This window comes from Nipponia nippon, unplaced genomic scaffold, assembly GCF_047370975.1.
Source record: "Nipponia nippon isolate SJK-2023a ecotype South Korea unplaced genomic scaffold, ASM4737097v1 scaffold_6, whole genome shotgun sequence".
Classification (NCBI taxonomy): domain Eukaryota; kingdom Metazoa; phylum Chordata; class Aves; order Pelecaniformes; family Threskiornithidae; genus Nipponia; species Nipponia nippon.
In genome coordinates, this window is record NW_028262380.1 from 81,497,789 (window position 1) to 81,520,816 (window position 23,028).

Consider the following 23,028-nt stretch of genomic DNA (forward strand, 5'->3'; position numbering starts at 1 on the left):
TATGACAGCTCCTGAAGACCTGACAGGGTCCTACCTGCACCTCAAATGCCCCACAAAATAGGGCTAATCTACTCACTTAGTACTCATATTTTGTGTTACAGAGCACTTTGGTGGAAGTCCCATTCTGGCTGTCAGCTGTATTAAAGCCTGGTAGGGAGCAGATTTTGCTTAGCAGAGAAAAGCTGAGAACAGAAACAGTCAGGCAATGTGAAAAAGAGAGGTGAGCTCTCCAAGTCAGGGCTGCAGGACAAATTGCACACTCGCAAACACCACTCAGCCTCACGTCTTCTCCCTGCTTTTTTACACTTGGCATGGGGATGAGGACCCAGAGAGAAAACGCAGAATTGTGCTAGCGACATATGAATTCTCTGCGCTTCGACAGAGAGGCTGAGCTTGGGAGCCTTTCTTTAAATCCGTGCCTGATTTCAGTGCAGGAAGAATTAATTACTATATTGACAGCATACGGGACTTGCACAAATATTTGTGTCCTTCAGTATGTTTAAACTCTGCTGTTGTACAAACAGCGTGAGATACGGGCTGTGCTACTCTGTCCAGTGCAATGTAGGATGTTTTACATTTACAAGCAGGCAGGCACAGCTGCGTTTGACACGAAGGTAGTAGGTGTGCGAAGGGAGGCACAGACAGGCAATCTTTGCTTGTGGCTGCTTGGGATTTGGGAGCTTCGCAACATGTCTGTAATTAGCAGGTAACCAACGCGAGTCAACCACAGGGACAAATTAGAAGGCCCTGCAAAAGCCAGACAGAGCACCCAAGACCCAGAAGACAGAGCACCCAAGCCTACAGCAAGAACTGCAGGGGCCATTCCTCGGTGAAATGTAGCTGTCCTTGCTCAAATCACTTCACCTCTCCCTTTTCCTTCCTTGCTACAGGACAGGGGCTGCCTCTTACAACCTGTACGCTCAGTGATGGCGTAATACAGGCCCGCCTGAGGGCTGTGCAAGATTTGTACTCAAATTTGCAGTGAGTACTCAGATTAGTTCTCCTTGTTTGATCTGGGTCACCCTAATGAAGCTTCACCAGTGGCCTAAATGCACCCAGACCCCACGCAACGTGGGACTGCCAAAAGCTGACATCAAATAGAAATGCACTTTACTTTAGGGCTTATTATTATTTCAGGAATGTAACCAGCAAATGGTGGTGTGTGCTGAATTTACCTTCTTCTCATTGATGTCCAGCAGCTCCTCTTCCTCACCTACTTCTTCTGGCAAGTCCTTGATTTTATTCAGCAGTTCTGCTTTGGGTGCCGAGACACTGTAATAAGCAGGACAGGCAACCAGGGTTACAGGAGCTTCCTTTTCTTCTCTCCTACAGCACAGTGAAGAAAAAGGAAGAGTTCAGTCCGAGCCTGACTTTTTCCCATGCCCAGATCCGTGGTTTTCCAGCACGCCCTCTTCGGTACCTTCCCAGTGTATTAGCCACAAAGGAAATGGCCGATTCCTGCCATCAGAGGGTGCATGTCAGCTGCTTTCGTATCTCTCCCCTGTGCAGAACAGCGCAACTGCTCTGTTTAAACGTTGACTGGTTAATAACTCTACATGGGATCAGATCCTGCTGAAGGTAAATCGGCACAGCTCACCTGGTGATGGCTAGACCGACCATCTTATCTGGCGTGATGCATGACAACTTATTTCTATAGGATTCTCCACCTGTCGCTTGGGAGTCTCTATCTTAAAAAAACCACGCTGGAGGACTTGGGCTGATCTTTGCATCCCCCTGTAGTAAGCAGGCGCCCACATCCCTCCTTCCAAAATTTGGCCTCTCATGACCTTTCTGCCCATCACTGTTTTGGTCCTCATTTTACTCTCATATCTCTGTTACTGTGCTTTGGACTGAATTGCTTCAGATTACGAAGGTTAAGATAGCGAAATCAAATAACATCTCCAGAGATGGTTCATTTCCCGCCCGAGCTCAGCATCGTTTCCTACACAGCCCAGAGAGGTGAGCTCCAAGGCCACACATACAGCCGAGCTCAGGAGAAAGGGCATTCAGAAATGCCCTGCCAGTCCTCACGCCTCGGAACTGAGAAACTCACTCTCTGCCCGTGCCCACCTTTACAGACGCAGAAAAATTCAGCACCGGCTTGTCCTTAAAAGCAAGCGAGCAGCGAGTTCTGCTCCGACATTAGCCCACAACCCAAACAAGAAGTGCTTACGTGTCATCTTCGACTACTGTCCTGCTAGCTTTCTTCTGCGTCATCTTCCTTTTCATGTTGTTCTCCTTCAGCAAGCTGGTCCCACTGGGGAAAAGCCCTTCCATTAAGTCCATGGTTGTCTTCATTTTGGAATCTGGATCCAGGATATCAGCCAGAGACTTGTCTTTATGGACAATTTCTTTTGCTAGAGCCTCTGACTTAATATCCTCTGGGGTCTTTTTCTTCGTCTTCACTGGAGGTGCTGCGCTGAGTGTCCCGGAGTCCAGGCTGCCATTTTCTGACTCTCCGGTGATGACTGCCGGCTCTCTGTGGGTGCCTTCAGGTTGAGTTATGGGCTGTCTATCAGCGCCTTGAGGCCCTTCAGAAGAAGCAGGCAACTGGTGCTGCTTATCCACAGCAGATGGAGAGCTAGTCCTCTTGGATGCAGGTGGTGAGAAGGGCCAATCTTTTTCACCGATACTGGTGCCCAACCCTGCTATCTCCTTCTCGGCCAGGGCTTTGGGAAAGCTTTTGAAGCTGCTACGGACAGAAAAGTTCTGTGAGATGAAGATAAACTTACCACACAGGACCATTGTGAACCCATGGTGAAGGCCTAAGACAAGTAAGTTTCCCTTCTCTCTCACTTATTTTTGTCCCTTACTTCTCACTTCAACACGAAAAGGCCCACAGCATGAAGCTACCGGCACCAGAAGCATATTGTCCCCTCAACCTGGACGCTGCTGTTTTGTCATTCCAACACAGAAGGAACTACCGAGTGACACGCCAGTTTGTTTTCTGCTCACAGGCTGGGGACATTGAGTCTCACCACCTGGCAGCACCATCCTGAGCAGCCTCTACTCATTTGTTCTTTTCATGTTGGAAAAGCCTGTCACTACCACAGCCCCGGCCAGATTCTTCCCGGATGGAAATCAGAGCAGCTCCCTGGGAGCGAGGGAAACCGTGCCGAGTTAAACCAGCTGGGCACCTAGCCCAAAGTCCTATCCTTCAGGAAAAATTCACTATACAGTGTTACTGTGACATATTTGTATTGTCACTTCTTGGCAGATGGTCACTGTTTCATAACAGCATTGTTTTGTGCCAGGTCTAAAATGTATTCTGGGAAACTCTAACTGTTTGGAAAAACCGTCGTGGATTTTCATAGTTCTCTCTCAAAAGCCAGTAACTGGAAGGAGTCAGCAGCCATTTTAACTCTTCATGCTGGAGTGAGTAAGAAGCAACTCCACTGAAATCCATACGGTAACTGTCGGGAGAAGGAGACCAGGACGGTTTCTCACCCATAACCCCCTTTGCCGTGCTCACCGAGCACCTGTCGGTGCATCAGCTGCTGGGCCGCAAAGCTTTTTGCCTTCTTACTTTGTGCCCTGGCCTGGCCGCATCATTTGACAAAGCTCTTGGCAGCCAGCAAAGCCTAGAGGCAGCGAGTCTGTCTGTCTGTCCCTCTCCCCTTATAACACGTGCACTCCTCTGCAAGCTTCCCGCTCAGCTACCAGCTGTGGGTGGGTCGTCACGGCACGCGGAGCTGCGGAGGTCAGTCACATTTGTCTGGAACCCCACATATCTTACTGTATATGGCCCTACAACGCCCGAGGCGCTGCGTTACAGCCCTCCCTTACCTCACTTTGGCCTCCTCTGCGAGCCTGGCGGATTTGTCTCCAGCTGCCCCATTCCCCTCAAGCACCGCCGGTGGGGGAGGAGGTGGGAATTCCTCCGTGCCGTTTGCAGAAGTGCAAGAGCTCAGCTCAGGAAGAGGACGGGATGGTGGTGGGGGTGAGAAGGGTGGAGCAGCGACACCGGGCTGGGAAGGCATGACAAACACCTCGTCGTCTTCATCGTCCTGCAGCAATGGCGGGGGCGTGAGCTGCAGGCCCGACTCCGAGATCCGGAGATGGGTTGTCCCCTGGGGAGAAGGAGTCTCTGGGTCAGAAGAAGTGCTGCTCTGTGTCGGCAGGGATTGCCACCTCTGGAAGAACTTTGGCCCAGCCGCTGGAGGAGACACCATAGCCCTCGGGTAGCTGTTGTCTTTGACCAAATGAGCCCACACGACTTTGGGTGGGAGGGATCTGTGAAGCAGCCCCGCTTTCCTTCTCCACATCATTTCTTCCGCGGGAGTCTCGGGGGATCTATCCTGGACAGCATCCGAAGACTGTGCCTGAATATTACCGTTGCTCTCAGGGGAAACAGCATCTCGTTTGGCATGGTGCTGTCTCAGAGCCTGGCCGTCAGCTGCGCTCTGGAAGTCTGAGGGAGTCTGGGTGGGCGTATTAGGGGAGGACTGGCCAGATCCAGAAGGAGTAAGGTTAAGGAACAAGGGTTTAAAGCCTTGCTTTTGCTCAGGATAGTGACTCCTTCCGTCTGTTGGGGACAGGACAAATGCCGAAGTCCTGCTATCTGGCCTGGAAAGTTCTGAGAGCTTGTGGTTCTCGGTCAGTGTGGCGGACCCGGTGACAACCTCGCTGCTGTGGTGAGGATGGGGATAATAACTTGTGAACACCATTTTTTCTGAGTGGCTTCTTTCTTGCTTGCTGAAAGACCTAAAAACCAAGAGACAGACCATGATAAGATTAATAATTAATCAATGAGCAAGAAAAGCTATTGTACACATCCTTAACGAGCAACTTAGGCAACCGTATCAGAGGCCTGGGTCAGCGCCTGCCGATCGAGGTGAGGTGCAGTTGTGCTTTGAAACTGGTTGTAAAATCCAGTCTACTAATGCTAGGGACAGAGAGCCAGATCCATTCCCAATCACCGTCTCCCATCATTTTCAGTGTGTGCTGGATCACACACACACGTGCACACAGGTAGCAAGCATCAGAGCAATAACTTAATACAAAAAAAAATTAGGAAAACCTAAGTGCCTGGCTTCCTTCCCAGCTTAGCTTTGAATTTTGTTTGTTACAGATGGGGCTAGTAGCGACCGCTGTAAGAAAGACTACTTGACATTATCTACCGTCAAACCCCATTCTCAGTTGCTGATAATTTTAAGAATTTCAGCTTTATGGACCAAAAATTCCCATAACATTATCTGCTCCTTTTGGAAAGGTGCCGTTGAAATGATTCAACTGTCTCCGAGAACAAAGTGAGGCCAAAAAATGCACTATTTTGACTGTGGAGAAAAATAAAAAGCAGCTCTTACAACCTTGGAATCCTGTTAGAAAAAAGAGCTCCACTCAGATAGGCGGGTGTTGCAAAAACCAAAGCCAATACACTTCGGCTGCAAACGGATGTTAAGGCTGCAAGGCCAGCAGATTCAATTACTCCTTTCAGGTCTTTTTCAGATGTTCTCATGCGAGTCTGAGAAACAGTGTCGGGCCTTTGAAGTGAGGATCCTCCTCGGAATACATAGCCAAACCTACTTGCCCGTACGGCTATTTAGCTGGAAAACAAAACGAGCAGTAATAATAGCGGTAGCAGATGCAAGAGAAGATGGCCTAAAAACATCAGGCCATACCATGAAACAATAAAATACAATAAAGCTCTCCTGCCAATATATTTTGTGTTCTTGAGATGCATTGTTCAAATAATCCAACACTGCCAGTCTGTGATGTTTGAGACATGGGCCCCAAATTTGCTCTCAGATGTGCTGGTACAAATTAAGAATAACTGTCAAAGACATGGGTCGTTCTGGCTTTATTCTGGTGTAACTGAGAATAGAATTTGGCAGCCTTTGCGTGGGGGCGGGGAAACTTCCCAGACAGACTGCTCGTGGTATTGTCTGTGGTTCCTGGACAGTAGCAATGTGTATTCTCTTCAGATGCTCAGTGTTTGTCAGAAACACCAGACGGTAATTTTCTAATTGAAAGATCTCTCCTACCGTGGAAGCAACTGCGGATTCTAAAACTGGGGGAGCAACAAGCGTTCCCAACAGTGCTTACGAGACAGCTATTGTACGGCACCCGGGGAGCAGCGTAAGAGCACGGAGCGTAGGTCACGGAGCACGTGTGACTGGACCGAGCGATTGCTGACCAGGGTTTCCATAACTTCACCATCTGACAGTTTTCCTCCTTCAGCAAGAGAGGTGGTCGGGATGGTCCCATCTCCTCTCCAGCACATTAAGCAGCTGTGTCCCAAGGAAATCTAGAAGCTTAATTCCTACTGCCTGCTATTGCCTTCCCTGAAGGGCCCGTGCACGGAGTACGCTGCAGACAGCCATAGGATGGTGATGGCTAGGTGTGGGAGGACTCGCTAGAAAACCAGCTATTTTGGGCTGACAATCAGAGGACAGACAAAGACTGCACCTCTTAAGGAATGGATTAAAGATATTATGATAATCCCATATGCCCCAGACCGTGAAATACTCACTCACACTGGGGCAGGGGAACGTTCAACAGTATCCTAATAGGGGAACTCCTTCTGTGAGTCATTGGCACATGGGTAAGGTCCTGGTCTACCTGTCCCTTTCAATCTGCAGAGGATTCAGGTCTCGTTCCCACTGAGAGTTAAGTGTAAAACTTCTACCAGCTTCAGCAGCGCACGGTCAGAACCCCCTGGCTTCCAAAACTCACGACCATTCTGTTTTGGGTCGTTTCAGGTGCAGTAACATAAGAAAAACCACTCAACAGCTGAGGCTGGTAGGGAGTGATCTGCAGCCCGTGTAGCGGGACCCTGTGTCCTCAGAGCCAAGGGCTTTTTCCTGTCTTCTCCTGTCCTTTCTTTCTATCTTTTGGGAAATCCAATTCTGATCAAGAAGGGAAAGCAACCTCACATCTCCCAGGAGAAATGTGCTCGCAGAGCATGCAGGATGCCTACGCAGCAGAAGCATCATAAAGCTGTTAAGTTAATACCAATAATCTTTGTGCAGTGAAGCACGAAAATGAGAAACCTACATTTCGTGCCCAAGTAAACTTGTTTTCAGTCTGGGTGTTCAGTCCCATTACTTGGAAAATGGGGGGGGGGGCAGGAAAAAAGGAAGCAGCAAGCAGTTATGGAGAAGTTATGATTAAATGCCATCTCTAGAAGAAATGGGGAGGCAGGATGAACTAAACCAGCTGTATTGTTCTCTTAGGAAAAAAAAATGGAAAAAGTTATTCCAAATCAAAGTAAACGGGTATGTTTTCAATAATCATAAAAGGATGTGCCTGGAGGCAGACTGAGTCCCTCTAAAACAGCATTTATGTCTTCTTAGGGGTAAAAATGGCCAGCCAGTCAGAAGTAAGATCCAGCTAGACTAGGAGCCTTCCTCTTCTTCTAGCCGTTGCTCCCTGACCCAGAGCCGCGTGGGGAAACCTCTGGAGACAGCAGTGTTAACTGGCACCGTGACAACAGTGGGATGACACTTACTGCAAGCTTGTGAGAAACAGAGCTCCTTTGTGAATAATTCTTTTAGTCCCTCTCGATGTTTTTTACCGTAATATGAGTTAGCTGTTTGGGCACTCAGAGCTTAGGGCAAGCATCTATTTATTATTTAAATGTAAATACAGCAAGATCAACTTCAGTTCTAGTTAACTTCAAAACAATCCACTGCTAAGTGGATAGTTACATAAGTCCTAATATTATGAGGTTTATGATTACAATTCTCTATTTTTAAAAACATTTCTCTCTCCCCTGTTGCTGAGCAAAATATCCTGCCTGCACAAAGGAAAGCAGCCTACATGCAAGCTCCCAATTCAGCAAGATAAATGAAATCTCCCGGTTTTAGTCCACGCACATGTTCACTTGGTTTTGGGGAAGCAGCACTCTGGACTGGAGAAAACCAGACAGAGTGGGACATCAAGTGTTTTTCCCTTTAGAATCCTTCAGTTATGACAGCATCTGGATGTGAGACCTAACAACAGATCAAACACATTTTGGAAGGTACGTAATTGGAAATTTGCTGCACAAATATGCTCCAAGATGACACGAGGAGGACTTGACAGTGAATTAATGTATATAGTGGAAAAAAAAAAAAAAAAGCTCAAAGCAATTTATTCCTCCTAACTCCGCTGGGCACAGCACGCTCAGAACTGTGTCCGTGCAGATGTTTTCTCTAGTTGGTCACGATCCAGCCGTTTACACAGACAATGCATGGTAACTGCTGCTGGCAGCAGGATGGCAAGAGCTGATCCTGCAGTGACAAAGGGGACACTGACATATACCTACCTGGCTCCTGCGCTGACCACATAGAAAGGATCTCTCACCATGGGGCCAAATTCACTGGTTTCCCTTCTCAGCAGGTCCTGGAGTGCAAAGAGAGTATTAGAAGCGAGCAGAAGGCAAAACAAAATAACAAAACACTGATGCTTCCTAGTAAGAAGAGAGCACAGCACGTGCCATGTACAGATGGGAGGAAAACTCCAGCGTGGCGCACCACCCTCCAGCACCCTACTCCTGCTTAGAGGACCTGTCTGCCTTTTCCAGGATGGATTGGGGACCAACAGGCAGACTTATTCAGAGAAATGTTTTTTTAAAACCCCTCAGCCAGTCCTTGCCTCTTCTAAAAACATGCTCAGTGGGACCTAGGTGTTCACCTCTGTTTTGCAGGCAAGCAAGAAGCTGAGACATCACTGTAGCAGCCTGAACCGGGGAGCTCAACAGTGAACAATCTGTGCCCAAGCCCAGTGCCAAAACAGGGCTGGAAGGCTGCAGGGATGCTGCATGCCACAAAGGCTGGCAACTCCAGCCACAGGCAAGGGTGCTGAAAAACATCACAAAACCTGGTACTTGGTTCTTTTGAAAACCAAAGCGCAGGAACTACCTCCTCTTTAGGTACTCACGTCAGCTAAAACCAGAGAAATTTTGCAGCTGAAATACATTTGCGAATGTGACCGACTCTGCCCTAGAGCTCCCACCATAGGACACCAGACTATTATGAGACATGAAAGCAAATGCTAAGCCTGCTTGTGAAGAGGCTGGTATTTTCTCCCGTACGATCTTTCCAGCAGAGAGCATTTCAGTGCCCCCCTTCCCCACACCCTTAGTAATTTGCTTTTTTGGTCAGTGTTGCTGCAGAGGGAGGGTGAGCGCAGATCTTGATTTAGGAGTCCGGGAGCTGGGAGACATGTGGGCTGAGACAGACTAAAAAAGCAGAGAGGAAGGAAGGCTGAGAATGCGTTCTGAAGACTGAGAGCTAATAATTCCTCATGGCTATCAATTTCTTCATATCTTTAAACAAATCCCTACAGTGACATTGCAATGTGATTTATATGCAGCCCGAGAGGAGCATCAGACACTGTACACAAGGCCCTGAAAAACACAGTGAGGCAGTCTGCTGCTGAACTGGAAATAAACATTTCCCGCAAAAATGTGAAAAGGCCAAAAAAAAAAAAAAAATCACCCTGTTGCTTTGGCTTTGTCCCCCACTTTTATAGCTGTGGTTTTGTATTGGAGGCAGATCAGAAACAAACCTAATTAAGAGAGCACTTAAACATATACTTCCCTTTCAAAGAGACACTTATGGATTGCTGTATATATTTGAAGTCCAACATGCTTTCTTGAATTAGGATTTAAAACCAGGATTTTCTTTCACAAGTGCCTTGCCGCCTATGGGACTAAATCCTCATTCCAGAAGTGGATATAGCTAAATCACTCTGGGAAACAGGCTCTCCCCTCTTCTGCACTTGAACTAAGACCCTGCGAGCAGGTCTGCACTGCTGTTCGTCGTCTTCCTCGAGTCAGCTTCCAACAGGCAGACACTCTGGTTTGGCTGCTGAACGTATGCAAGACTAAAAATCAGCCAACAAGGGGGAAATAAAGATCTTAAGAACTACTCTGGATGTCCCCTGCCCAAGAGAGGGGGCCGGGTAAAAATGAACTAGGGCTGCTCGTCGTCCAACCTGTCATTTAAAAGTACATTTTAGTGATTTTTCTCTTTCTGGAGGCCTGTTTTTGTTGCTGCTCTGACTGTTTATGGAGGCAGAGGAAGAGTCGCAGCTTGGCCCTGACCCAAACTTTCTTAAGGACTGCCTTCTTACTGAATGCAAGACTTCATGATCGGCAAGGGTGACAAAATCTCACAGGTGAGCCCGATGCCTGGCTGGTGTGGAAAAACACTGATGATGGGACAAGACAGCAGCGGTTATGGGAATGCATTCCAGTCACTTGATATTCACAAGCTGCTTTTTAAATTCTATTTAAGAACATAGCGTGGGATCTGAGGTCTGTCGAGGGAGGACATTTAGAATGAAGCACACAATGAGTCTGGGAGGACGGCTCCTTCCCCCGCACCCCGCTTTGGCTCGTTTCCGAGACGCTGCCCAGAGCCTCCTTTACGTTACTTGACTCGGTACCACTTCATTGCACCTAGATAATCTGTTCTGGGCCAGTAGCAAGTGCAAGAGTAGAAGGAGATGTCCTGGATCTCAGCTGCCCCATAAACACGTGAGACTGTCCAAACACTCAGACTATTTGGAGCGAGGAGCCTGTCCACACGTTTGGGTTGTTTCCTCCCTCTCCCCGTGATGAACGGAGCCTGGCGTGGAAACGGGGATGGGGCAGCAGACCCACCACTGCTGTAAATCCCTGCGGCTCGACCAGTTGCGGTTACCTAAATAGGTCTGAACAGATTTCAGGCAGCTGAAGAGCTGCCCTGGGCAGTTGTTCTTTAAGAAGTTAGCCTGTTTCTACTATTTACCATCATCAGAGTCAGTCGAATTCCCCATTTGTGACATCAGCGCAATGTTCCCAACCGCCAAGCAGGGGACATGGAAAGAGCGGCCTGGGTCTCCGCTAAGTTTTCCCTGCAATGTTTCCCTCCGGGGCTGGAGGCAAAACATAATGGTTACTTGGCAGTGCCTCCGCCGAGCATTTCCCAGCACTGTCAGGCACAGTGGGAGCCAGGGCAAGTTCAAGCAGCCTTTACTCTTCTCTATTTTGCACCAGGAAAGTGGGCTAAGGCAGAACAGCAGCAACAGCGTATCACCACCTTAACGGCAGACCCCACCAGAACGGCGATCGGTGCTTCTCCGGTGATGGTGGCAGGTAAGGACAGGACACCTCAGATAGGAAGTCAGAAGCAGCAAGAACACACACGCTACCAGCAGATGCACTGAAATCCCAGCATCTCTGAAATCCCTGAAATAGCCCCAGCAGTAAGAAAGCCAAACAGAAGCAGCACGCCACCAGCAAGCATTTAAAACAGCATCCTGGTAATTTAAAGGCAATAAACCGTCTCTGTCTCAACATGCATTTAACCTCTCTCTAACCCGTGGAGTAACTAACTGCCATGACTGAACATCAGCCTGTCCTCCGACATCCCCCCTCCTTCCTGGTTCACCGAGCCCCGCTTGCCTGCACGCGTGATCCGCTCGCCACATACCTGGTGTTTCTTATCCGCCGTGGGAGACGATCTGGAACGGATGTGCACAGGGACTGTCTGATTGTCGTACCTATCGAGCAAGTCTTCCACAGACACCGATTTCCCAGATTTCCTGGCGGTGGAGGGCGTTTCAAAGACCTGCTCCTGCTTCCCGTAGCGAGGCTGGCCCTGCACACCCAGAGGGTCTGTCTGCGTGCCTTTGGTGAGCTCCGTTTTGGCTCTGTAATCCCGGCACCTCTCTGTTTTCGGTCGGCTCGTGACCGAGCTGTCCTGGGGCCCTTTCTTCTCATCTCCACTCATGTCAAAGGAGCCCGTCAGCCCAGGAGGGAGGGTAGAAGATATCCGCCCCGTCCTGGATATCCGCTCTACGGACTCTCTCCGGCGGTAAAGGTTCTGGTCCTGGAGGGAATTCATGCTGGAGGCAGAGGAAAGGCTCTGGCTGTCTGGGCCACCTGCCTGTAGGTAGGAGCTGTAGGAGTGCTCCCTCAGCAGTCCGACGTCTTGCGAGGATGGCCGTCTCCCAGTTTTGCGCTTGATGTAGTCGGCGAGGGCGTTCTGCTGGAGTTGCTTGAGCTCTGGCTTGGAGAGGCTAGCTGTGGAAGAACCTTTGCCATCCCTTTCAAAGATCTTACGCCGGTCAGCCACTGTATTCTCCGGGAAGACAAAATGGATGCCTTTCTTCTGGAAGGAGAACGGCGACGGCTCCCCATCAGAGATGCCCACCTCGTTCATCTTCTCCGGCTCCGAGTAAGATCGCTTCTTCTGCTCTGCCGTCAGCCGCTTTCGGCCCCCGATGCGCAAGATGTGCTGTGTCTTGGTGTAGTCCAGGGCGGAGAGGCTGCCTTCTGTCGGTGTGACGCTGTGCCTCTCCTTCGGGGTGTGGGGAGACGCCGCCATGCTCCTCATGCCCACGTGGGCCGAGGCAGGCCTCTGGGTCGTCCTCTTGGGTGCGCTCCCGAACGGAGGGCTGATGCGACGGAAGGAAGTGGCCCTCAGCACCCTGGACTGAGCATCTTTAATGCTGTTCCTGTAGGCCCTGTTAAACGGTGTGTCCAGCTGCGACCCGTGGGCATCCTGGACGTTATCCTTCCAGAGGATCTCCTTCTCAGGCTCACCTCCCAGCTGGAACGTGCTTTTACTCCTCGGTAGCTGAGCCGCCCTTATGTGCACCTCATTTTCAGGACACAGGCCGTAGTATTCACTGGGTCTCGCCTGCTTCGCTGAAGCTGCCATCTGCAGCTCTATGGGGCGCCAGTCAGCCTCTTCCAGCTTCCCATTCCTGATGGAGGGGCTGGAGACCCTGCGAGGCTCGCTGGGCAGCTGGCCGGGCTCGCGGAGCTTGCTCCGCATGTCCTCCAGGCTGTGCAGAGAGCACCTCGTGCTGGAGGGCTGGCTCATCCTGCTCGGCCCGTAGTGCTGGCCGAAGCTGGGAATGCCGGTACTCTGGGGCTGGTGAGTGCTTTGCTCTCGCTGCTCAAACTTGCTGACCTTCTCCAGCACCGAGCAGCGGGGCTTGCCGGCGTCTGGTTTGCCATAGGGAAAGCTCTGGGCGCTGCTAGAGCTGAGCCGGCTCCTCCCGAAATCAGAGGGCTTTGGGTGCTGCGGAGAAGGGGGCTCTTCGCACTTTGGCTCGGCAGCATGGAACGGAGTCACGCTCGTGCCCTCCTCCTCCTGCCTCGCAAAGGCCTGCGGGTCCGCATCACTCCACTGTTTGTGCCCCTGTCCCCTGTGATCCTTCTCCTCTTTGCTGCTGCTGTTCAGGAAGGACAGTTGGGCGGTGGAATAACCCTCGCCTGCTTGCGTCTCGTTTAGCTCGGAGCTGCTTTGCCTCCTGGAACTCTCTGGGATGTTCTGCAGGGAGGAGAAGCCATAGTGCTTGGCCTTGCTGTGACCCCACTGGTGGTGAGCAGCAGCGTTTCTCTCATTTATCTGCGCATTGCTATTTTTGTCCTCCTGGGATTCAGCCGTCCGGTCCTCTTTGGGCTGGTAATGGGTTTTTCTCTCACTGGCATCCCTCAGCTGGGGCTGCGGGGCTTGAAAACTGTGTTTGGAGGCCTGTGCAGTACTTGCGGTCTCTCGGTTGCTGTGTGCTACCTTGTAAGGGGGTAACAACTCCTCTTTTCTCGATGTGGTCGGGCAGACTTCTGGGCCTGCCAGGCTAGGAGGTTTTTGCTGGAGAAGTTTTGCTACAGCATCGTGCTTTCTCTCAGTTGCTGGGGGCTGGTAGAAGATGGTTGATCTGTTTGTAGTGCTTTGGTTTCCATTCTCATCAAAGCCCAGCGTGCTGCTGGCTACGGCCTTCTCGTAAGAGACTGGAAGAGGTGGAGAGTACCCACTTTCTTTGGCCAGAGCTGGATAAAGAGTCCCATTACTGCTTGCAGAAGGCTGGGGCACCTGGGCATAGTGCGGCTCTGGGGAAGGTACTGGGTAGACACCAGTAGGCAGCAGGGGCTGCCCCGGCTGGGCTGGCTGGCCATAGCTCTGCTTGGGCTTCACGGTGGGGCTGCTCTCCGGGCTCTTCTCCACCACAGTGTGCAGATGCCCTTCTCCAAAGGGGGTTTTCAGCAGCGGTCCCTGGGATAGGGTGCTGACGAGCGAAGGCCAGGCCCCTTTCGGCTGGGTTCGACCAGGCTTGTTCAGATCAAGGCCAGCGCATGAGCTGGGCCTCTCGTGATGCCTGATGGCTGCGTAGCTGTCGCTGCGAGTGGGAGGCAAGGGAGGTCCCTTGGGGGGCTGGCTCTTGCTGTCCGAGGAGCCCTGGCCTGGCTGCGCCCAGGAGGGAGCTGCGTTGTGCCGGCTGAAGCCGTGGAACCTGCCGTGGCCGCGACCGTCCAGCGAAGCCCGGGCCTCGCAGCTCGGAAGCAAGGTGGAGGACTTCACCTCATACTCCTCAGAGATCCCTCGCTGGGCGTCGTAGACTGTCTTGACGTACCTGATGTCGGCTTGCCTCATCCCCTCCTGCAGGCTGCCTCGGGGCTGCATGCTGTCCGTGGAGCAGGAGTGCTCCTTGCTGAATGGAGGAGCGGGATACTCGGGGATGCTCGAGTTGGTGGAGAAGGAGCTGTAGGCAGAGTCTCTCTTGCTGTGGAGGTGGGAAAGCTGGTCGATGCTGTTGGTGGATTTGGCCGGGGACAGGTGACAAGGGTGGTAGCCAGGGGAGGAGTGCTCCAAGCTCTCCATGCTGCCCCGGGAACTGTACTGGTCCGGACTTCTCCTCAGATAGCCATGCTCATAGCCAGAGAGATCGCTGGTTGAGGAGCTGGGGAAGAGCGAGGGAAGAGTAAAAACCCACTGTCAGCAGAGGAGAGGCACAACTTATAAGTGAGCTCAGAAGCAAGATGTTTAGCTTTGAGAAGTGCAGATGAAAACCCATATTTGGGCCTTACTCCATCCCCTGTTTGCAGTCATCCCAGTTCACAAAGAGGAACTGCTTGACATTGCAACACATGGCTCTTATTTACCACAGAAGGGTGGGAGGGAAATGCAGACAGAAAGACAGTGCATCTCTGGAGCCAGGGAGGATCAACCCCACCCATCAAACCTATCCAAAGCACTTGGAAAGCTGAATGAGCGCTGACGCCACCGAGGAGGAGGAGAGGAGCACGAGAGGCGTTCTGGGGGGAATCTAATCTCTTTCTTTTTTTCCCATTTCATTTCTTTTTATGGAGATGAAGGCTATGCCCTGGCAGGCTTCCTGGAAATTCAGCTGTCCCAAGGACAGTTTGTTTGCTGCGAGAAAACTAAACTGACAAGACAGAGAAGAGATGCATGTGTTTGTGTGTGGAGGTAAGCGGGGGTGCAACAACAGGAACAGTTTCAGGATGCCCCAGGAAATCTTCACAGCCACCTCCTCGTGTGGCTCAGCAGGTGCAGGTACACCTTGGAGTTTCCCTTGGCTAATCTCTCCTCTCAGACTCGAGCAAATACGCTGAGGATTGGGGAGCACAGCCCGAGGATTTCACTTGCCTTCCCTCTGTTCCCAGCTCCCCTCCCTTAGATAGCGCTTTCTCTAGTTCCCTGTGCAGCTACGTGCGCTCTCCTGGCAGAGCCACAGGAAAGCACCAGGAAAGGAAAGGCTGCTGTCCCACACGAAGGGCGGCAAGGCTCAGAGCTGGAAGCAGGAACGGAGAGGAGCCTGGGTCTGCCAGGGTGCAAGCTGCAGCCTCATCTGGCACAGGGAAAGGCAAGCTCCATTTCTGTGTGCTTTGCTCCACTGGGATAACAAAACCAAACCTGCTCCACGCAGCGGGGGAGCTGGGGATGCACAGCAACCCTGGGAATCGAGGAGGAGCAGGTGCGTTTTGCAACAGCCCCCTCCCTAACAAGCGTCTGCTGAAGAGCCTAAAGCTTGCTCCAGATCACATCCCAGCCGCAGTCGCTTCCACCCTGCTGGATTAACACCCACAGGCCGAAGGGACAGACAGGGGGGAGAAGGCTGCTAAGGATGAGGAAAAGCAGAAGCAAGCCTGCCTGTGAGGGGAAAAAGCAGCAGCTCTGCAGAGAGATGCAGAGGAACACAGAGAAAGGCAGAAAGAGATATGGCAAATCTCAGGATAAAGCTGGTTTACTCATTTAAACGCACCGATCTATTTTAGTTTAAAATAAATATCTCCCTGGCAATGCCCAGCGCAGCCCTGGCCAGCTGGCCACTAGATGTTCCCCGTGCTCCTCTTCAAGCACTCAGGAGACAGCCCTGCCGCCAAAGGCTCTGCCAGGAGCTGTGGCTGGGAAGCAAAGCCCCTGGGTGGGAAATGAATATGCTACAGCATGAGCTGTGCTGAAGGCCAGAGACGAACATACACTTTTTCTGCAACCATCTCCTCACTTTTTTTAATGCTCTGTTTTCTTTTTCCTCCCCCCTGCCAAGGCTCAGTCTCGCCTGTAGAAGAAACGATGTTTAAATCCCAGTGGCTATAAGGAGAGTTTCCTGCTCCTGAAACCCTTCTGCCTTCCCAGGGAGAATCCTCCAAGGGCAGAATTTAAACTTGTCCGCCCTCAAGCTGGCCCAGGGCTTACCACTAGGAACCTTTTGGGGCTGCTCAGGGTAGCTGAGGGGTACGTCTGCCCCAGGCAGCCCTTGTCCCCGTACTCACTGCACTGCGTGGCCTCACAGAAACAGCCCCAGCTCTCTGGGACCGCATCACTGCTTCCCATCTGCCTCGGCTGCGGCCCACAGCCAAAACCAGAGGCGCCTCCTACCACCTTCTTTTAACAGCACTGAGGTTACTGGTTTAGTCTTTTGGGGACTGATAAACCACGGCACTAACTTCGTAGAGAAACATCCACGCACATACAGTTATGATAAAGCTGATGGGCACAGCTGCCCTGTTACCTACACCCTTTTCTTCCTTTTTTTTTAATAGGCTAATTTTGACTTTGGATTTCTTTTCCTTTGCTGGGGAAACAACCAGGCTGCATTTCTACATGGGGGCAATCCGCGGGATGCAGAGCAGGACTCCAGCTCCTGCATCCGGATCCACAGAAAGCTGCATTAGCTTTCTGACAGCGGGCTCCCATCTTGGTAGGAAGGGGGATTTTTGAAGCAATTAATTTCCTAGCTGTTAATCACCCCACAGAGCACTTAAGGAGGAAAACACGGCCACTTTATCTTGGTAACCGAACAGGAACTGAAGCCTTCCTAACTCTAATCCTAGCCCTGGCTGTTTGTAAACCTGTCCAGCTGTATGGAGGCGACTGGTAACATTTTTCCACCACATCTTTCGTCCCTTTCCTTCACTCCTGTGCTCTAGATTTAGGCCCTGATCTTGTAGTCAGTACCATCAAGACACATCCTTGGGGATGAGGCAGAGCCTCCCTGAAGCCAGCATGACACTGGAAACAAGGAAGGACATAAGACTGGGGGGCTAGTTGAGAGGCATGCTAGCTTGGCAGCCTGATTTCTACACCTGTGGGAGATATGTCAAAACAGGGCAAAAGCTACTAAATCAAAAACGCACACTGCTTTACATCTCTGCCTACACGGCAGGAGACCACAGCTGTGTAGTGCTTACCTGGAGTGGTAGGGCTGATGCCAAGGGGTGCCAAGCGTACCCTGAGATATTTGCATCATGCTGGGATCGGGTTGGTTCTCCGCAAGTTTGGTTGAATGCCAGGAGTGAGGTCGGCCTGGAGTTTCACTCCGCCTAGGTAAAAGCAGAAGGATTTTGCACATCAGCAACAGGCCAGCTCTTCCAAGGAAGACGAATGCGAAGTAACACCAACAGCCACATTTAAAATTGCTCGTGCTCCCTTCCTTTTCACGGCTATGTCCTTCTCTTCCAAGCAAATCAAGCAGTAACCACGCACCATTCCTGACATTCGCACAACACGCTCCCCCTCATATTTGCAAGGCAACAGGCATGGGCAGACAAGCGGGTTATCACTGAATGCGGGGGGTCTTCCCCTCTACCTCCCAGCCAGAAGCCTTACCCCTCGGGGACGAGCCTGGGGGCCCATTCACAGGGATCAGTTTACAGCCCGGGCTGCGTGCGGACTCCCACACGATGCACCAAGCAGGGCGGCTGCGTGTGATTCTTGCGGACGCTGAGGGAGCGCTTTTCTCAAAAGGTTCCCTTCATTTTAAAGTGACGGCTGGCAAAGTCATCTAAAGAATCAAATACCGTGAGGGGGTGGAAGCCTGCACAATGCTGTTTTGATCTCTCCTCAGTGCTGATAAAAATGCAGGAAGAGACGTGACAACCAAGCGCCAGCAATGCGCGTCCTTCGCATCCCTCGGGGCCTTGCAGCCAGCCAGCTGTCCCCCTGCAGCATGTGAGTGAGCCTGGGTGCGTCCCCAGGCACGGCGCGGCACGACCGGCCTGCGGATGCTCCAGTCACCAACGCTAAGGAAGGCCTCCGTCGGCTCTTAGGAGAAAAAAAACACCGGCAACCTTATTTAAAGCACATAATGGTGCAATGGAAAGTCAAAGCAGGGGATTAGCGATCAAGTACCCTGAACATGCCGCACAGACTCTCCTTCGCCCCAGCCTTTGGGCTTGTCCTTAATCCTCCCTCTGCTTTCCACGGGGGATCTCTCCCCCTGCTCTAGCACTCATCGCCGCAGTTTCTAACCCTTCCTGCGAGAACGAGGAGCCGCGCTGGACCTGTGTACCACTGATGTCCCAAATGTGACACCCTGCAGGACAACCCTGACTACCTATAAAGCATAAACGCTAGAGGAGGATATGATGCATCTTTAAAGCCTTTGTCTCACTGAAAATTTCACAGTACGGCATGTCCTGAATAAGTCAGCAAATAGATTAAAATGCCCTCTGCAGATGTAAACCAGACTCCGAAAGAGGACTCTCCTAGTACTGCCTAAGATCGTGAAAAGAAACAATACAGGAAAATGTACAAAGTAAAAAGTGATTGTCAGCACGAGTTAACGTTGGCGCCGGCTGATGCTCTGCGACATGGAAAAGCATTGGCAGAACGTGAGAGGCAGAACCATTCCACCGGTAGGTTTTCCATACAGATTTCAGAAGCGCGGGTCATTCTCTCATCATCAGCTAAAAGAAGAAAGAAAAAGGGACATTCTTTTCCTTTTAACATTTGTTGTGACGGGATTGTCTTAAGGAAAGCTGAACTGGAGGCTTACAGAGGGCGAGCTGAACCGAGCACCGTTTTACCATTAGAGGTGTAGGCATGTTTAAAACAGAGCTCTTTTGTTAAGCTCCTTGCCCAGAGACACAAGGAAGCTGAACGCTGCCGGATGGGAAGCTGACAAAACTGTTTATTAAGAATAACCCGCGTTCCTGCCTTTTCCGTTGCAGAGATTTAAAGACTCTCTTTTTGTACTTTTGAGTAGTATGAGCCCCCAGCCTTATTTTTTTTGCTTGGGAAAGCGCACTGAACGATCACAAGCAAAGCACGTTATCCCTTGATTTGATCAGTAAAAACCTGCAAGGGAGCTGCGTAGCCAATCTTCGGAGCTACAGGTATTTTAAACCCTTTTGGTCGATATCCTTGTAATAATACAACACGTGGACAGCGAAGCTGTGAATTTAAGTCAGAAGACATGCCGTACCAGCTCAGTGCGGGATAACCTTGCATTGTTTCCACACCTACCTGATCCTGGAAACGTGGATTAAGGGTAACCGAATCTTAGCCGAGCTTAAGCCAAGAGAGGAAGCGCTGCAGTCCGCATGATCCCCAGCTCATGTTGCAGACTCACGCAGGTGATCTCCAAGGAGGCGGCGGGATGGAAGCATGGAGGGTCTGCGTGCACACGTGTGCACCACAAGGCAGAGAACAGAGGGCCTGATCCAGTCCCCGCTGAACCAACCGAAAGACTCTTCCCTGAGATGGAGCTCTGAGGTTGAAAAGAAAGGCGCAGCCGATGCTGCCCGTGCCTGTGTGTGGGCGTTCAGGGAACGCCAAGAATTTCCTAGCTTCAGCCTTCTGTAACACCTGAAAATAGCACCTTGCTTCACCCTACTTCCTTAAGCTTAGTTTATAATTATTGTTGCCTAATTAGGGAAAAGGACTGGAACTGGAGTGCAATACGACAGGGAGCACCACAGCGTCTAAAGGACAACAGCCATCTCCCGTTACAGATGGAGGGGGAGCTGAACACAGTTAATCTGCCATTTTTGCAACAGCTTTTGGTTACACTTGCTTTACTGCAGAGCGCAACTTTTGGGAAGCAATAAAAACCAGTGCAAGGTTAAACTCTTTTTGGCAAGCGGGCCAGAACTGTTTTTGTAAAGCCCACGACCTCAAATCCTGATTCATCCCAGACAAACCGGCTGAGTGATAAAACTTGCAAATGCAGCAGCTCATTCCTGACTTGAGTGAAGACAAATAAATCATTAGCTCTTTAATGGGTATAAATAATAAACCTCCTTCAACAAAACCAGGAGCAACAGCTGACACTTTGTTCCAGGAGGCTGAAGGATTTCAAAATGCAGAACTGTAATAATAATAGTAACAACAACAATAATAAACCAACCTCATCCCCTTATCCTTTATACTGGTTCTTCAAGGGCTGCACCTGTACCATACTTGCGAAAGCGTCTGGACAATCTTATTACTAAAAAATTCTCCACTTCAGATAACGGAGAAAGCGATCCCTCTGTTGTAAACGCCAAGGCTGGAAAAGAGACTCCCGGTTCCTCATGGACACCTCCAGTCATCAGATAACCTGGGCATCCAGGTCAGGCTGGCATCACGACAAATGCCTCGGAGCGAAGATACCCAGAGAAGTCACTGGACCTGGATGCAATGCTGGCATCTGAACAGCTCCACGGCAGCTGTAACACTGATTACACACCAGATACTGTCAAATTCACGCCGTGAACTGGAAAACCGAAGGGAAAAGAATAGTCTTTAATCTTGCCCAGCTGCTGTTATCTGGGTGCTCCTTGTTGCTATACGAGTCACAGCATTTTCAGACAGAAACGTGACCGGCACATTAGCAGTCTCCTCGAAGGCAGTCTGGCAAAGGCTTGATGCGGTCTGGGCTGCAGGGACCATACTGACATTTCTGAGGCCCTTTACCATTAATAGCTCTGTAGCCCTTTCTTATTAGGAAGGGCTGAGCGTGTTCCTCTCTGTCTCTCTGTAGATTATTTTTATGCTTTGTATGCAAAACAGTAATGGAACTTTATAAAGATACCTTGGCCCTAACTCTACAAAATGAATCAGCATCTAGAGGACAGCCATCTGAAGCTTTCTTCACAGTATAACCAAAAGGTTGATTTATCTTTTTGCCAAGGTTACAAACTAAAACCGCACAGAACAATGGATTCAGTCTAATTTCCATTCTTTACATACTGTTCCTCACCGATGCCAGAGTACATGCACAACCTGAGCGCTTTGCAATTCAAATGTACTCCAGCCCAGTGTCCTCCAAGAGCGTACAGATACTTCTGTGTCAAAAGGCCCGTCTTGAAGCAAAGCAAACAACCTAGCTTCTTCAAATTGCCATTTTCATTTTTCCTAGATTTGCCTAGAAAACTGTCCCTTTTCCTAAACCTCCAGGTGGAGCAGCTTTGGGGGGGAGGGGGGAGAAAAGAAAAAGAGAAAAAGATATTCAAATAACCCCTGCAGACTCCTCTGCTCCAGCTTTCCGACAGCAGCCTCCAGGTTGGCAGCAGCCAGCGGCAGACTTTGGCTGAGGCCGAGGAGCACAGCAATACAGCAACACCGACTGCTGCTGCCACGACAAGAAGAACTGCAAGCGGACGACTGTCGTTACGCCCGAATTTATGGGACCAGTTTCTACGCTGGGATGAGAAGCAGGAAGGAAGGAGTTCCCTCCCCTCACATGCCATATCCTGGTCTTTCACGGAGCAGGATCCTGGGGCACGTCATGGGATGTACTTGCTGTGCAGATTAGACGTAGCGTGAGAGCCTCAAAGCAAGCTGCTGAAGCTAGAAGAGAAGAATTTCACAAGGAAAGCACCTTCTCTTAGGAAACACAGACTGGATTTTATCCTTGCAGGCAATAACAGGACAATAACAGACAATAACTCAGCCTTTTAGAAAGCTAGTAAGTGAAAGCCAGGGAGGGGATGATGTGGCTGATCAATTACCAACTCAGAGTCGTCAATGCCCCAATAAAGGGATCTATTTCTACTGCGACACACCCAAAGAGCTTGCGGAGAGTTAAGTTTTCATCAGCCTCATGACCGTCAAACACATCAACCCAGATGGCTGAACAGAGACCATTTGTGAACAATTCTTCTTCTACCACTGACCTTGTGCTCATTTTTTCCCCGACCCAGCAAGCTTCAAAATCCTCCTCAGCAGAGATGGGGAAGGCTGAAGATAAAGGCAGCAAAACCCTTCAAGAAAAGCATCTCTCCCCAAGGAGCAGAATTCACCTGCAGATCCAGGCAGGAGCCGTGGTCACCGGGACACATTCTCCATGACCTGCAGGGATGGTTTTGACTAGCCGCTGGTGTTAACATGCCCAAGAAAGATGGGAAGACATAGAAAAGAGACCTAAGGCCAAAAAGATCACTCTGTGCCACTGCAGACAACCGCAATCCCTGCGGACGTGCTTTCCCCCAGCAGCCGTGTGGCCCAGGTGGCTGTGTGGGAGGTTGCTGGAGCTGGAAGCGATAGCCATGGCCTGGCCCATTCCTCCGGGGAGGTGGGAAGGGACGGGGCGCTGCAGCAGAGACCCCCCCTCCTGTAGAAGAGAAGAAAGATTTGGACGCAAGTGCAAAGACTGTGCCTCTCGGATCTGATCCCAGGCACCAAGTCACAAGAGAGAAAGCCAAGAAGGCAGCTGCCCATCCTTACCACATCATCCTCGCAGTGGTTAAGATTTCAGGCTAGTGATATTTCTAAACTAACAAAAAGTATGTGGCAGAGGCAGTATGTCCTGAGCCGTACCCCGCTGCACCGTGCAGTAGGCTCTTTCTATACGAAGAGATCCCGATCGCAGCAATTCACATGTACCCTCCCAGGGCGACTGCGTAACTGCACCAACAGCAAGCATAAACAATGATCTGAATTTTCACCGGTGTGGACTGGCCTCCAAGATGGCCACATCTAAAAGGAGCGCTAGCATAACAAGGATACGTTATACAGACATCCTAACGTGCTGCTGCCGTCCCTGTACCTACCTATTAAACAGGAGATGAAGGAAAAGCTAAAGCACTCAGAAGCCTATTAG

At 50.6% G+C, this 23,028-nt stretch overlaps 1 protein-coding gene across 8 annotated transcripts in view; it reads right to left on the minus strand.

Moving 5' to 3' along the window:
• SHROOM3 (shroom family member 3) overlaps nt 1–23,028 on the minus strand; it is a 152,911-nt gene that overhangs the window by 4,667 nt on the left and 125,216 nt on the right. For all 8 annotated transcript variants that reach the window (XM_009477183.2, XM_087737210.1, XM_087737215.1 and 5 more), the window contains 6 exons: nt 17,414–17,545; nt 11,403–14,661; nt 8,249–8,325; nt 3,787–4,704; nt 2,174–2,692; nt 1,176–1,326 (listed from right to left, as the gene is read on the minus strand). In XM_009477183.2, the coding sequence (XP_009475458.2) occupies nt 1,176–1,326; nt 2,174–2,692; nt 3,787–4,704; nt 8,249–8,325; nt 11,403–14,661; nt 17,414–17,545 (5,056 nt within the window). The remainder of the gene's footprint in view (nt 1–1,175; nt 1,327–2,173; nt 2,693–3,786; nt 4,705–8,248; nt 8,326–11,402; nt 14,662–17,413; nt 17,546–23,028) is intronic.